The sequence below is a fragment of the Alternaria rosae genome, assembly GCF_020736505.1.
Source record: "Alternaria rosae strain MPI-PUGE-AT-0040 chromosome Unknown BKA58scaffold_2, whole genome shotgun sequence".
Lineage (NCBI taxonomy): Eukaryota > Fungi > Ascomycota > Dothideomycetes > Pleosporales > Pleosporaceae > Alternaria > Alternaria rosae.
This window is the reverse complement of record NW_025763571.1, coordinates 1,428,988-1,443,974: the sequence shown is the minus strand read 5'-3', so window position 1 is coordinate 1,443,974 and position 14,987 is coordinate 1,428,988. Positions and strand designations below refer to the sequence as shown.

The window sequence follows — 14,987 nt, the reverse complement described above, 5'->3', positions numbered from 1 at the left end:
GCTTCATCGAGGCTGGTGCTTCCTCCCGCGAAATCCTCACCGAATTACGCCATGGCTTCGAGGACCTCCGCGCTGAGATCGAGAAGTTCTTCCCCGGTACCACTGTTGGCCTTACCAACCAACAGCTTCTTCAGAAGGTCCCAGAGCTCTTCAGTGGCATCTTCTTCGAGCTCAAGCAGAAGCTCACGCTTATCAACAGCTCCCAGAAGACCGAAGTGCTTCTCCGACGACAGTACGAGGGTGTTCTGGACTTGCTTGGCGAATCAGAGGAGCGCGTGAAGCAGCTTGAATCCGAAGTCTTCACTCTCGACAAGGCGAACGAAGACAAGGCGCGCGTCATCCTTGATCTTGAAGAGCGCAACGCTGCCTTGACCACACTGTCGATAGAACAAGAGCGCCAGCTTGCCGAACAAGATGGTCACATCGCTGGCCTGCAAGACGAGAACGAAGACAAGGACACCTCCTTGGCAAAACTACGTGAAGCTCTCGAGAAGTACCGCGTCGACCTTGACACCGTTACCATCACCGCAGCGGAATTCGAGACGACCCACCATGAAACGATCGCTCGCATGGAACAGGAATACAGCGAGCGCATTCAGGCTCTAGAGACCGAACTCGGCATCGAGCAGGAGGGTCGCGATGCCGCAGAGGCTGATGTCACACAAAAGAATACCTACATCGAGGAGTTGGAGGACAGCATCACACGCATGGAGACCGATGTTGATAACATCACCACCGACATGGCGACACTGAGGGAGCGTTTAGCAGCCCAGACTGCCGCCCGCGAGTCCGCAGAAGGCGAGCGTGATGAGCAGATCGAGCAGGTGTACCAGCACGCCAACACCATCGAGAACCTAAACGAAACCATCACTGAACTCAAGGAGCAGCTTGCCGATACCCGCGAGAACCTGGCTTCCGAGCGGGCTCAGCGCGAGAAGACTGAGGCTGATCTCGACGAGGCGAATGACAAGATCGAAGATCTCAACACTCGTCTTCATGACACCGGTCTCCAGGCTAACGAGCTACGACTCAAGCTGTTCCAACTCCAGCAGGAGAAGGAAAACGCCATTGCTGACCTTCAAGAAGATGCCGATGAGCGCGAGCAGGATCTCAACGAGCAGCTTGCTGCTGAGTCTCAGCTCCGTCAGACGAAGGAGAACACCATCACCCAGCTGGAACAGCAGATCATTGGTCTCGAGAGCGATATTGCGACACTGGAGAACAATCTGGCCGACATGACAGACGCCCGCGATCAGCTCGAGCAAGATCGTGACGTTCAAGTTGCCGACCTTGCTACTCAGCTCAATGATCTGAAGAACAAGTACGTCGCGCTGGAGAACTCTACCAACTCTACCATCACGTCGCTCCAGGCCAACATCACGGACCTCAACAACCAGATTCAGCGACAGCAAGCCGAGATCAACGATCTCTTCGACCAGGTCACTGAGAGGGAGCGCATCTACTTGGAGGACACGACCGCTCTCAAGGGCAAGATCGACACCCTTGAGGACGAGCTTGCCCTCCAGAAGGGCGAGAACGAGGGCTATCGCAAGGAGAACCTTTCGCTTTCAAGACGTGTTGAGGCTGAGGCGAATGAGTTGTTGAACATTGTTGGCGCTCACGCCACTGAGGTCGACTCCCTTAACACCGTCATTAAGACACAGGAAGCCACCATTAGGAGCCTCCAAGACACGTCTGCGAAGCGCAGCACAGAGTACGAAGAGATGATTGAAGAGCGCACAACCGAGCTCACAGAGATGCGTCTTCTCGGCGATGCTCGTCTCGAGACCATCGTACTCCTTGAGGCTCAGATCGAAGAGATGAAGGAGCGCTTCCGCCTCGCCGAGGAGGACACCCGTGCCACCATCGACGCTCTAACCATCTCACAACGCCAGCTTCAGGAGCAGAACGAGCGTCTTGCTAATGACCTAAAGCGCCGCAACCAAGACGCTCTCCAAGCCATCCAAGAGATGAAGCTCAAGCGCATTGAAGTCAAAACCCAAGGCGCTGATCTTCACCGCGTCACCACTGGCAAGGTGTCCAAGGTCAGCGAAAAGGTCAAGATCGGAAAGAAGGGTAAGAAGAAGGTCACGAAGCGCCAATGGGATTCTGGCTTCGGTGTTGATGAGAACGTCGAGGATGATGAGCTTAACGGCGAAGAGCCGCTTGCCGCATAGATTGCTGCAACTGGCAATCTGGATTCGCACAACGACGTTTGAACATTCGGATCACGTTCAGGTTTTATCTTGTTGCTGTCACTGCAGGACAGTAGTTTTTTTCTTATCCTTTTCTCTTTCGGACCTTTTTGGACACATCACTTTGGGCAACAGATTGTTTCATTTGTCATGAAAGTACCCGGCACTGGCATTGCTACCTCACGACTCGACGGCTAGGCTTCATCGCTTTGTTTGTTAGGATAAACGGCGGTACGATATCGCGGTTGTATTGCATAGCGCACGGTGTCACTGTTACGGTAACGGGAAAAGAAGTAGTGTAATGACCTCTTTGTATCTAGTACCAGATTTCTCCTTTTCTTGTTCATCAATAACAGTAGCAATACCATCATTCTTCAAAACCCTTCCTTCGCATCCTTGCCTCGGTATGTGTGAATCATGTTGGTCTAGAACCTCGCGTGGACCCGAGTGAACGCGAACTATCAGCATGGATCTTCCCGATCTGTCCTCGTATCCATGAAACGGATCTGCAACAGCGTTACGTTGCCCTCAAATCGGTCCGCGCCCAACCCAACACCCGGAGGTTGCTTAACTCCCGAGCCAGGCACCTCATTTAATCAATGCTTTTCCTTGGCCCAGCTCTCTTCTTCTTCTTGCATCATAATCATCATCATCCGACGGCATCGCGCTAGCAAACCTACCATCAGCGAAACATGGGTAGCAAGAGCTTCACTCCTTCCGGTCCTCCTCCTCGAGACGACGAAACCGTACTCTTCCTTTTCATCGCATTCGCCATTCTCATCGTCCTCTTGCTCGTGCTGGTGTTGATATCGTGTCAGACGTGGATGCTGTGGAAGATGGCGAAGGCGGTTGTCGAGCAGGACACTCAGATCACGCGGCGAAGTGTTGGACATGGTGGGTCCGCGTATGGGAGCAGCGGGGGGAAGAGGAACAGTGTTAGGGGTAGTGTGAGAAGTGTTTATGCAGAAGATGAGGAGAGGAAGTTGATGAGTGGCGGGAGTAGTGGTGGGGCTGGGCCGGAGGGAAAGAGGAGGACAGGCGTTTGGGGGCAGGGAGGGTGGATTTAAGATATGAGCTTCAATAATGGCTTGAGGACTGGTTATGTGAGTTGCTCAGCTACAGGAATGCGAGATACAAAAGGGCAAGAAGAGGAGGGGATAGGAGAAGGAAACGCCGTACAACAACGCCCGCACACCTCATACCTTCGACTTCAACAACACATCCTTGAGAACACGATACTCCTCCCTCAACGCCGCGACTTCCTGTCTCAACGTCTTTTGGTCTTCAGCCAAACACTTCATTTCCTCCGCTACCATCCTCGCTTTGGCAGTCACAACACCTGACCCGACATCTTTCGCCTTCTCTGCAGGCGGCCCCTCAACAGCATGTGAGCGGTCGGGAAACATACGAGGTGTGGGTCGCGAGTAGAGACTAGTCGGCGAGCTGGTAGACATCGGCGTACCGAGCGCGTGAATACTGAGTTGATGTTGCGGTGCCATGGGCGCATTCAACGATCCTGACCGATCGGTATCTTCAATGACAGCATCGGCATGGTTTCCTCCTTTGGCCATGCCGGAGATGGAGCGAGAGTACACACTGCTCGGGGAATCCGCTCGTGTGTCGAGCGAACTCGGCGTGAGCTGTCGGTGCATTGCAGTGGCTAGATTGCGACGGCTCTGGGTTTGCACAAAGTTAATCCCAGCATGTGGCCGGGGTGGAAGAATATAAAGTATATCCAGCGAAGATGAAGAAGAGTCTGCAGCGATGGCGACATCAGCGCGGTTCAGTGGAGTATGTGGCGTTGTCCCTAACTCGCTTGAGCCTGCCATGTCGGTGAACCTTTGATTGGAAGATGTGTCTATGATTCTACTCGGTGTTGAAGTTGAAGATGAGCATATACCGCTGGGTAGCTCCTGGACTGGATCGAAGTTTGTCAGAGCGGGCTCCAAGATTAGAGTCTTAGACCCAACTGAGAGGGCAGGTCGCTGGCCAGCACTATGCTCCTTTGCCTTTCTTACCGGGAGTCTCTCCAACATCGGCGCAGTAGCCCGTGAGTATAGACTGCTCGGGCTATCGAAAGGCGACGAAAGTTCTGGTTCCAGAATGGTAACGCGGCGCTGAGCAACTTTTGGTACGATCACTGAACCTTTCGGTCCTTCCACCATTTCTTCTTGGTGTTTACCAGAGCCCTCTTTCATTATCCGGGAGATTGGACGAGAGTAGTTTCTACTAGGCGTATCCAAAGCAGTAGGTGGGGTTTTGGCAGAGGGCATCGGGCGTATGGATGCGAGGGTTGGCGCAGTCAGAGATGATTCTGGACTCAGATCACGCCGTGGAGCTTTCCCTTTGCATCTTCGCGTAGAGGGAGGTGTGAACCATTCCTGATCTTCATCTGAAAATTCGGTCTCTGGAGACGAGCTGGCAGATTTGTGGGAGGCCGAAAAGTGTTGCGCTCGCAAAGGCATCGGCACACTTGGTGCCGGATGTGACTGGGGCCATCTCCGGCTTTCTTGTACTGGAGGATCGGCTCTGATAAAGGATTGAATTACTTTGGCATCAGGGACGTCACTAGAAGAAGGACTGGGGGGCGAATCGAATGTCCCAGTGGAGATTCGCGGTCGTACTAAAGTCTTTTTCGTGGGTCTTTCGCGCACTTGCTCGACGCGTAGGGGTGAGCCTCGCAGCACATCTGAACTTCTCCGACTAGGAATTCTGGATCCGGCCTCTCTAGCTTCATCGGAGAACAGATCTGGCGATTGTCGCATAGGAATTGGCTTCCTTGGCACAGCTTGCTTGTGGGCCAATACAACCTTTTTGACTGTACCCGTGCCTTCGTCGGAGGATGTCGGTTGCTCTGCTACGACAATATCGACCACCGAGCGAGGCTCGGGGGATAGTGACGATGCGCGAATCGGAAGGGCAGAAGGTGCCGTCATATCGCCGACCCATTCGACAGCTGTAACAGAAACTTCCAGCGCGATTTCATGTATTAGTAGGCCGAGAACGTTGAAAATGAGAACTTTCCCCGCCTGCATACCGATTGCGATCAGTGTCTCAATGCCCTCGTATACCTCTCCAACATCTTCTGTCGCATCACCACTCAGCAACACCGCTCCATCTGCCCGACCTCTCGAATGTACTGGGCCTTTCGCTGAAACAGTCAAACAAGTAGCCGGTCCAGAGACATGCTATGTCCGGAGTATCTTTCCACCTCCTTCAAAGTCGACAAGTCGACATTTGCCATCATGCCTAATGCTGACAACCCGCGACTTGTAGCCTGATAGGAACTGCGCTGCTAGCATACCGCCCATGGCCGGCTTATGAAGCTTTTTGATAACACCAACTCGGATGGGCTGTAACTGGAAGAACTGCGTTTGGTGTGCATGCGAGTCCTCGGAACGCTTTCGTAGTGAAGGTAGAAACAGGCGGTACATCGCTAGTAGCCCATCTTGAAACCCAATCACGAAGTTCGTGTACGACAACTGTGCAGGACCGTCCGGCTGTTGAAACGCAGCACATGTAGCAGCCGAACGAGCGTCTGTCGGGCGGAAGTTTACCGCCGCGCTGCGTCCCCATCTTTGGTCCTGGAGGTATATAGTCGGCGGGTTAGGGGAGGCTGAAAGGAGGACAGTACCGTTACTCGATATCGCGATCACGTTTGGTGGAGACGGATGTGATGGCAGAGAAGGCAAAAGCTCGTCATTTGGTATGGAGTATGCTTGAACCGAGTTGCTCAGTGTTGTCGTGAAGTACAGGATGCGCGAGTCGGGTGAGAACAGAAGGAGCCGTGGCTCGCCCTATGCTAGTGTCAATTTATGGACCTGTTTCACCAGTGAACATGCCATACATCGCCGTTCTTCAGTCTGTACTTCCTATCTTTGCTTCGAGTGGCGTCGTGTAGTATCACGACCTGGCCATCTGCTACAGCAAAAAGACTACTGTTATCTTTTGAAGCACGAGCGTTGACTATGCCATTAGCGGTCTCGCACTGAAACAGCTTCTTCCCGGCGAGCTGCGACCTCAAGTAAATCGCGTTGGACGTCGCGACAAACAAGTTCTGATCGAAAGGTAGTTTTCCGGAATTCGCCATTGCTGGAAGTGGAGTAGTGATGGGTGCAGGATGCTGTTGTGACGAGGGGTAGTGATCGGCTCCAAGACCGAATAATATGGTGAGCGAACGTGCCGGGGCAGGTACTGCACGCTAGCACGTGGGTTCACAGGGCAAGAACAACAGAATGCAGCAGTGCCTCGAGATCTGGCTTGTTATCGTTACCGAGCGGTGGTGATCGTTATTGAACGGGCGAAAGAATATACATAGATACCTATCATTGCTAGGTTACCAGTGTAATCTACCTCTACTTCAACTTGGCATATTGCTTGCCCCATTTCTCCGCAATCTCCTCCTCAGTGAATTTCCGCGTCTTGCGCTTCAACATCTCAACCTTCTCGTCAAGCGTGAGCTTCATCTGATCGCCCATGGGTACGAGACATTTGGCAATGTGCTCGTAGTTCTTTCTGAGCAGATTGACGGTAAGGAAGAAATAGTCGATGTTGTAGAACACGATCGCTTGTTCGTCTGAGTACTGCTTCTTCTGCGAAAGGAAAGCAACTGGGTGCTCGCGCCAGTGGCGGAGCGGGTTGAGGTGATGGGAGGTGTGGTAGCCATCGTTATAACAGTATCGGTTGCTCTATCACGACGTGAGCGGGTGTCAAGAATGTCCATAGCGAATGAATGTAAACTTACGGGTACATCGATGAGGGTGATGCTTGACCTGAAGTCAGAGTCCGGCTCGACCTCATCAACGAAAGCATGCTGTCCCCAGTTGCCAGTCATCAAAGCCAAGCGCATGAAAGCGAGAGGGATCAAGAACACGAACGTCGTCGCGCGAGCATTGACAAAACTGTACATAAAGTACAGGAAAATGTAGTTGCCGATCTCGCATCCAGCAGCCTGAAACGCCAGATTAGGCTTGCGAGTACGCAAGAAGTACATCGGCAGATCGAGCCAGATCAGAAAGTAGAACCGACCGACGTATTGCGCAAAGTCCCAAACACTGTCCCTCTGGTAGCGAATTGTAGAAGAAAGGTCGTTAGGTCCGTTGCCTTCGACATGGTGATGCTTAACGTGGTGATAGTAGTACGAGTTCCATGTATGACCCATCATTGGGTCAAGGATGTATGGGAATAGCCGATCGACGAAGTCGTACTTCTTGCTGAGAACACCACGCATGTGGATATGCTGATGTTTCAGGAGAGTGTATGCTCCCATGTAGTAGCCCTGCATGACACAGTGGAGTACAGCGTGCCACCAATGGAAGTTGATGTACAAGTAGGTTGCCGACGGGATGCTGGTGCAGAAATACAGCAGCAGATGCGTGACCATAATGACATCGGTCTCGACTCGGACAACCTTCTTCGCCCATTGAATGTAGGGGTCGATGATCCATTGGCGAAGAAGAGGGTTCTTGATGTCTGGTTCATCTACAGAACTGAAAACACTTGTCTCGAAGCTGTCGGACTTGGGGTCGTTGAGCTTCTTGAGGTAAGCAATCGCCTGTCGCTCCTGGTCTGAAAGATCTGAGCAAAGTTAGTCATTCATCGAGTCAGAAGCGCATATCGACGTTGGATGCTTCTGAGGCACTCATTATCGGAAGAAAAAAAGTACCTACCCTCTGGTGACGGCGTCACGATCTCGGAATGTTTGACACCCGAGTCATCTGAGTCTTCCGCTGCGTCTGTCGATGATTCTGCAGGCTTGGCCTCATACAACTCGTACTCCTTCTGTAGTATGTTCAGAACAACCCTATCCGGCCCCGTAAGCTCTTTGTCGAGCGGAAAAGCCAGTTTGCCCATTTCGTTGATGATTTGATACGCTTGGTGCTGGTGTTGTCGCGATGTGTCGATAACGATAGCAACGGCTGGCGCCCGCTAGAACGAACAGGAAACAAGCACTGTGTAGTGCTGAAAAGGAAAGACCGAACTGACAAATACAAAGACTATGGTAAGCGACAATGGCACAAACGCATGTTGGTGTAGCAATGAGCTATGAGGCTGCTATTTGATGAAGCCAAGCGGCTGGAAGCGGTGACAAAACCACTTAGCGCGCCCCTGGTGACCCACAGTGGCAAACACCAGCACTGAAACGCGCACGCATCATTCCACATCGCCAATAGGCTAGAACGTCAAGCACCAAGACTGTTGCTGGGCTTCGGTATATGACCCAAGTAAGAGGGGCCTGAGAAAGTTGTAGTCGCAGCGCGTCACATGCAAAAGCGCCCATCGCATCCCTGGCATTCCCTGTCACGATTTCAGGGTCCTCGACTACCCCCGCGTTCGCCCAAGCGCCTCAGAAGAAAGTGGGGGCGCACCTGGACACGGTATCGACATTCATACCTTCCAAACAGTACACAGTTCTCGTGCAAAACACCTTTATTCTACTCATCCCAACCTAATGCTCCTTCTCCGCCCAGAACTGCAAAAAGCGACTCACAGTCCTCTCCTCCCAATAATGCGCCTCTCTAATAAAGTTCGGCTCAGCACTAACATTCTTAATCCCATAGCTATCCCAATGGTGTCCAGCCCCCGCAATCAGATAACTCGGATACTTATCACTACTGATCCTAGGCTGAGCAGCCAAATTGGAGTGGTAGCATAAATCGAGCCAGACATCTGTGTTGCCATCGATGAGAGCGAGGTTCGGAGCTTGGAGATCCCAGCCTCCGTATTTGTTGTAGTAGTGCAATGCCGGAGTTGCGGGGATGCTGTTGTGCTCACCGGCTGGGAAGGCCCAGCTACACCATTGTTGGGTGTAGTCGATTTGGAGGACTCGAGAGATGAGGGAGGGGCCGTTTGTGGGGGCGACTTGGTAGGCGCCGGACTCGGAACAGGTTGAGTAGAGGTATGAGCGCGCTGCTCCGTTCGTGGGGTCGGCGTAGTATGTTTGGTTTTGTGTGCCGAAGCAGCCCTCGTCTGTGCTGTCGATTCGGCCACTCTCGCAGTTCGGGATGAGCGTCTTCTTTACGTAGTCGGCATAGCCACCTAATCCCGTCCAAGCTTCGCCGTTGGAGTACTTGGAAAGCGCCATGTCAACGCTGCTGATATTTGCCGGCGGGTTGATTTGCGTTACGTTGGAGCAGAAGCTAAAGAAGTCTTTTGAACCGTAGCGGTCGGACCAATCTGTTAAGAGATCAGTTCCTGCTTGATCACTGAATCGTAGAATGCAGTTACTTACTGAGTTCTTGCCAGGTGTTCGTCGGATAATTCATAGGACCTCCAATCGGGAACGCAATCGTCATAGCAAAGTCTCTTAGATCTTGCAGCGCACCGAGACCAAAAATTTCCTTGAGTTGCTGGATGCCATCCTTATTCCCACTCCAGATGAGTTCATCAATCTTGTCAACGATATCGACGATCCTAGAAACGCAGTCTGCCGGGCCAAACTTCATGATGGGATTGTACCACTGAGGGTATTCGAGCAAAGCTTGGATAGTGGCGCTGCTACCGATGCCTCCAGCAAAGACGTCGTTGTATGTCTTCATGGTGAATGCAGTGTGAGCACCAGCAAGAGAGCCGCCGTACATGATCCATGGGGTGTCGGCACTGCTCAGACTGGCGTTGATGCCTGGGAAGGTAGCATGCTGTCTGAAGTAGGCGTTGTCGGCAATAGCTAAAGCGCGTCAGAACAAAGGAATATCTAAGCATTGAGCATCACTTACTCTGCTCTGTAGTCAGGAACCGCAGCTCATCTGTCGTACTAGAGTTGTAAGGGTAACTTTCGCCATAGTACCGATTCTCAAGAATCACTCCAAGGCCATTGAACTTTTCCATGAGTATCTGGATGACTATACCAACCGATCAGCCACCTGAAAAGAGGCATCAAGTGTATCTCGCTGTGATGACTTACTTCCAGTTTGCAAATTGGAGAAGCGCGACTCTCCGCTCGTCTCTCCGCCGATATAGAGAAACACCGGCCCTCCAGGCTTGTAGTATGACGAATCGAAAACTTAAACACACCATTAGCTCATGCTGGATATTTATGCGTCGTATTACACTTACAGTATCGTTGCGTGAACGTAGCATTGGTATGTGGAAGGTACCGATCGCTATCTGGAAAATGATCAATCTGCCCTAGCAATCAGCAAAGGCCCATCGATTGCGAAAAAGCGATGCGACAAACCAATTGATCAATGCTATGCGCCTCATAAGCCGGTGCATCACCAGCCTGTCTCTTGTCCTGCCATGGAGTCCAAGTCGCAGCCGGGCCCGCAGACCCCAAAGCTGCGAAGCTGCAAACCAACGTCATAAACCTCATTGTGAATGCCTCTGCTCAGTTGACGTACCGCAACACTTCGGAAGTACCGCATTGCTTTTATACGGCCCTCGAATTCGGCTTCTCGGAACGGACTATGCTATCGCGTCATGTTCCTCTGTACCTCAAAGCGGGGCAGGGCTGCACGCGTGCAGCGAGCGATGCCTAGTCAGGCAGGTAGACGCAAAGGCTTGTGCAGGCTTGGAGAAGCTTGTCGCTGCTTGGTATCTGCCTTGCTGCTTTGGAGCTATTTGCTTACTGTCTTATCGTGCGGTGAGGCTTTTCTGCGAGGTGTAAGCGGGATGGCTGGCTGTGTTTGTAAGCTTGGTCGGTGGTGCAACATCGCGGCTTCGCAGGGAAGAACTCGCACCTTTGACTGACTTCGGAGTAGGCAAAGAGGGTACACGTTTCTGAATGCATCGAAATATATGCAAATGTTCTGGTGGTAAGATCGACTGCGTTCTGCTGCCTAGGTACCCTGAGTGCTACCCCGCGTTCCAATCAATAGCCTCATCCGGTCACAGATACAGGAACGGTGACGCCACACTGCATCCCCAATCCTTCTCACTCTAACCCCTCACTCGTAGGCCTAACCAACATACCCGCTTTCTCATACGTCCGATCCGTAGCTTCCATCTGCCTAATGCTCTCCTCGCCGTCCACCCAAGCACCACTTCCTTCCCTGCCCTTGACCCTATTCACAAACTCCTCGAGTTGATATCGATACGATGTCCACCAATCCTGTCCCCGTTCTTCGCCGCCCATGCCCTCTGGCCACTTGTAGGCTTCTTTGCGTTCGGTCTTCTTCTCTTCCTTGACAATTTTTCCAGATACAGGGTCGCGCAAGGTGGTGGTTGTAGCAATATCGATGCGATGGTAGGCATGCGGACTCATGAAGCCAGAGAAGATGAGTGTCTTCTGGTGAGACTTTTCCAGACCGTTTTCTACACCAAGGTCTTCCGGATGTAGAGTCACGGAGATCCATGCAAGCAGATCGCGGAAGCTGGGCCAGTTGGATGTTAGCCATGGGAACCAGTAACCACCTCGGGCACCTAGATCGGCTGAAACGTGACCAGTGCCACCGTTGGGAAAAGTGTAGTTTGCTTCCATGGCTTGGTCGCAGCGTTGGTCGTGTGGCGCGTGTATGAGCCGAGGTTTTGCTGAAGTGACTTCTGTGGGCTCAGTTCCAAATACACCTCGTAGTGCGGATAGCGTGTAGTGTCCAAGGTCCATTGCAGCACCACCAGCAAGATTGTATTCGAACCTGATATCCGTCCCGGGGATACCTCCTTTCGGCACTCCAGCGCGAGCACTTGCTTTCTCTATATCATGTTTTTCGAATTGCGCCAAGAAGAAATGCCAGGCCGGGTGGAACCGATAGTGACTTGCTTCAACAAGGACTGGAGCATCCGGAGCGTTGAAGATTCGGTGGTGGAAAAGAGAGCGTGCCTCTTGTGCGTTAGAGACCGACGGCTTCTCCAGAAGAACATGCTTTCCTGCTTTGAGTGCAGCGAGCGTCCATTTATAGTGGAGGCCGTTGGGGAGGGGGTTGTATATACAGTCAATGGATGGATCGTTGATGAGTGCTACAATGGGTCAGTGTGACTTTGCGGTAGCTCGAAGGAGGCATATGTGATGCTGCTTGACCAAAGAGCTGCCATGAGATGGTCTACTTACCTTCATAGCTGTCATGAACGATTGGCACGTCCCATCTCTTCGCATAAGCCTCCGCTTTTGTCTTGTCCCTAGCTGCAACGGCAACGACTATGACCTCTGTGTGTGACCGCGCTGGGATGATCAAAGCTAATGGACTGTTCAATGATGTGTCTTAGCTTCAGATCTCATCTTGACGTCCTCATATTGACAAAGATAGCAGAGCGTAGACGTACGCAATCTTGGCTGCCCCCAATACACCGAAGCGCAGTGCATCCGACTTCTTCGTCACTGGCTTGCGTCCACCAGCCCACTCACCAAACTCCGCCATGGAGTTCAACCAATCGACGAGCCCCATGATTAACTATGCGCGCAATGCAAAACGCAGCGACTGAGGGGAATAAAGTGAAGAAGAGGGAGCACTGTATTTGTACGTGGAATGGTCTTCCAAGCGGACGCTGCGCTGAACATACGCCCCGCATGCAGTGCGCTGTATCGCAGCTGGACTTGAGCGCGAAGCAGACTGATTGGTTGGCTCGTATGGCAGGGACAGGAACATTACTTCGATCTTCATGTGGCGTCTGTGGCTGTGCATCAGAACCATGAACCATATCGCAACGACATTTCAACTTCAAAATCGCAAAGTATCTGAACGTGGGCGAGAGGTTTGCTTGATACTCCAGACTGATCCAACAAAGGTCTAGAGCAAGTATGCCGACAATCGATGATCAGCATATGCAGTTGGTGTGTAGTGAGGGCAATATACATCACTTCAGCCGGATACAGCATCTTGCATATGGAGCGTGGGGTGTTCCTTGCATACGTCCTCCAAGACGCGTTGATACCGTATAGTTCAGCTAGTCGAACTTACAGTGTGGCAGCCATGCTCGCGACAACACAACATTCTTTGATGCCTGAAAGACAGGCTGAATCTGACCTTACGCGCCTCAAACTCGTCGAGCCGGCTAATGACCATAGGCACCGCCTTTTCAGATACCGAGGCACCGTTTGAAGCAGAAACTCTCTCACACTCTACTCCGGAGTAAACCATGCAAGTCAGCAAGCAATGTCCGAGGCCAGCGGCAAAGGCGGTGATAGCAGGCGTGGCAATATTGAATCATGGCGCGATTAATGGCTGTAGTTGTTTCAGATGTCAGACGTGGTGGCGAGAGGATCCACTTTGCCGTATTGGACGACGTGCATGAACGGCATGTTCAAGACGCTGCTGTTTGATCGACAGAGCTACACACACACGATTGTGTGGAAAAGAGTGGGTGTGGAATTGTATTGTCCACGAATGCCTGGTTGCCTGCGAAACAGATTGCGCAAGCGACGTGCAAGGAGGACGACCATCCTTGTTTTGACACTCTATCTTGCAGGCATTGCATATCATGCATAGCGGTACGCAAATAATAGGAATATTGTCTATGGCCTATTTGGGTGATCTCCATGAAGTCGGCGGAAATTTGTCGGTGACGGTCATGGTGACGGAGGTATTACAATGAATATCGTTTTTGCTCGGCGAGCAAACATGTGGGAAAAAAAAAAGATTTCGCCGAGCTTGATCAACCGGACTGAACGTTTACCGCGCTGGGGTCTTCCTTTGAAGTCACTGCGAGGCGGTTCGCTTACAGCCGCAGTGCTTGGCTGGTGGTGAATCTGCGTAATGATCACCGAAAGGAGTGTGATGTTAGGCGAACAAGGCGAATATCGTAATTCCCACATCACAACCTTGCAAGTCACAAGATTGAAAATCCTCCTTGCACATGCTGCGTTGTAACCTCCACCTGACCTATACAGCGGTGAGCCATGTAAGGGTTTTACAGCGGTAGCCGGCAGCTACAGGTTCAACGGCTTTTCCCTTTTGCGCGATGGGATCCGAGAACCTGGTTGCGACATGGGACATCGGCCAAATTGCAACGGCGTCCGTGTCGCAACGGTGACAGCTTGGGTACACCGCTGAAGGTGAGTCAGAGCGAGTGACCGAGTCGCCGACGATCTACCAAGAAAGGCCGACTGCGTGGGTTGATTGACAGCGGACTTTGCCAGCGCTGGGGTGCGGTAGGCATCAAGGAAAAATAAGGCTGCAGGCTGCATACTCTGCCCGCGGACCCACGATCTGCAGAAAAGCAACGTGGTTTGTGGAATGCGGGCGTGAGTCAATGATCTGCCAGGGATTCAGCAAGCACTTGGACGCACGCAGAGGGCTTGCATGGGCGTGTGATTGATATGCGCTTGCGTGCGTGAAAGTTGATGTATCGAAGGACGACTGCAGGTTTCCACACGTCCACGTTGTACACACGGCAACGCGCAGCTTGCGTCAGCCCATGGCGTACATGGATGCCTCGCTTCTTGCAGGATGAATTGAGTTGACGTCTGACAGATACTGTCCACGTCGCTTTTCTTAGCATCATCGGTGTTTGCGAGAGCAATTTGATAGCTAAGCGATAGGCCTGTGTGCTTGCAGAGGACCGATTGCATGGTTGCTCAGGTCCGTATTCATCAGACCGGAATGCAGCCTTGTTGGCTTCTGCCAATGACATAGCATTGTAGAGGACGAAGGACGTCGGCGTTGCTCAAAGTCAATTCGCAAATCAGCGGTGCCAGGAAACCAAGGGGCTCCCTCCCAGTCAGCCCCTCGGGCAAGTGTAGACTGTATACGCTTGGGCCTGAGCCGTTCTTGTTCGCGCACTGCGAACGTCGGCATACTCATCCGAGTATCGAAGGTCAAACACCGTCAGGGTGATGCGCTTGCGACTCTGGTGTGGCTGCCCCCAACGTGGTGTGCCCGGACCCGCTCGGAGGGGCGGAGATTGGCGTCAATTTGCGGC

General features: G+C 52.3%; 4 protein-coding genes across 4 annotated transcripts; all 4 read right to left on the bottom strand.

The window, feature by feature from the left end:
- Positions 1-3,391: 3,391 nt before the first annotated feature.
- Positions 3,392-6,285, bottom strand: BKA58DRAFT_465754 (uncharacterized protein; the record flags this gene model as incomplete). Its single annotated transcript, XM_046174975.1, has 3 exons — positions 3,392-5,346; positions 5,407-5,992; positions 6,043-6,285. The coding sequence occupies 3 exons, from the start codon at positions 6,283-6,285 to the stop codon at positions 3,392-3,394; spliced, it is 2,784 nt and encodes a 927-aa protein (XP_046028857.1).
- Positions 6,280-8,245, bottom strand: BKA58DRAFT_87366 (fatty acid desaturase). The gene is made up of 3 exons (XM_046176083.1): positions 7,865-8,245; positions 6,940-7,772; positions 6,280-6,883 (listed from the first exon to the last, which is right to left on the bottom strand). The coding sequence occupies exons 1-3, from the start codon at positions 8,046-8,048 to the stop codon at positions 6,551-6,553; spliced, it is 1,350 nt and encodes a 449-aa protein (XP_046028856.1). The 5' UTR covers positions 8,049-8,245; the 3' UTR covers positions 6,280-6,550.
- A 314-nt stretch (positions 8,246-8,559) lies between these two features.
- On the bottom strand, positions 8,560-10,756 carry BKA58DRAFT_87245 (peptidase S28). The gene is made up of 6 exons (XM_046176082.1): positions 10,372-10,756; positions 10,251-10,317; positions 10,099-10,197; positions 9,911-10,036; positions 9,427-9,861; positions 8,560-9,371 (listed from the first exon to the last, which is right to left on the bottom strand). The coding sequence occupies exons 1-6, from the start codon at positions 10,504-10,506 to the stop codon at positions 8,644-8,646; spliced, it is 1,590 nt and encodes a 529-aa protein (XP_046028855.1). The 5' UTR covers positions 10,507-10,756; the 3' UTR covers positions 8,560-8,643.
- BKA58DRAFT_87232 (oxidoreductase domain-containing protein) lies at positions 10,750-12,650 on the bottom strand. Its single transcript, XM_046176081.1, has 4 exons — positions 12,393-12,650; positions 12,181-12,314; positions 10,874-12,089; positions 10,750-10,813 (listed from the first exon to the last, which is right to left on the bottom strand). The coding sequence occupies exons 1-3, from the start codon at positions 12,512-12,514 to the stop codon at positions 11,068-11,070; spliced, it is 1,278 nt and encodes a 425-aa protein (XP_046028854.1). The 5' UTR covers positions 12,515-12,650; the 3' UTR covers positions 10,750-10,813; positions 10,874-11,067.
- Positions 12,651-14,987: the final 2,337 nt, after the last annotated feature.

Bases quoted from the DNA above. Each gene is read 5' to 3' on its own strand.
- BKA58DRAFT_87366 (XM_046176083.1), bottom strand. From the start codon at position 8,048: ATGGGCAAACTGGCTTTTCCGCTCGACAAAGAGCTTACGGGGCCGGAT. The intron at 7,773-7,864 runs GTAGGTACTTTT...AACTTTGCTCAG, and splicing joins CGTGACGCCGTCACCAGAGG to ATCTTTCAGACCAGGAGCGA. The intron at 6,884-6,939 runs GTAAGTTTACAT...ACGTCGTGATAG, and splicing joins TCACCCTCATCGATGTACCC to AGCAACCGATACTGTTATAA.
- BKA58DRAFT_87245 (XM_046176082.1), bottom strand. From the start codon at position 10,506: ATGAGGTTTATGACGTTGGTTTGCAGCTTCGCAGCTTTGGGGTCTGCG. The intron at 10,318-10,371 runs GTTTGTCGCATC...TTGCTAGGGCAG, and splicing joins CGCATAGCATTGATCAATTG to ATTGATCATTTTCCAGATAG. The intron at 9,372-9,426 runs GTAAGTAACTGC...ATCTCTTAACAG, and splicing joins GAACACCTGGCAAGAACTCA to ATTGGTCCGACCGCTACGGT.
- BKA58DRAFT_87232 (XM_046176081.1), bottom strand. From the start codon at position 12,514: ATGGGGCTCGTCGATTGGTTGAACTCCATGGCGGAGTTTGGTGAGTGG. The intron at 12,315-12,392 runs GTACGTCTACGC...ATCATTGAACAG, and splicing joins TTGGGGGCAGCCAAGATTGC to TCCATTAGCTTTGATCATCC. The intron at 12,090-12,180 runs GTAAGTAGACCA...GACCCATTGTAG, and splicing joins CGTTCATGACAGCTATGAAG to CACTCATCAACGATCCATCC.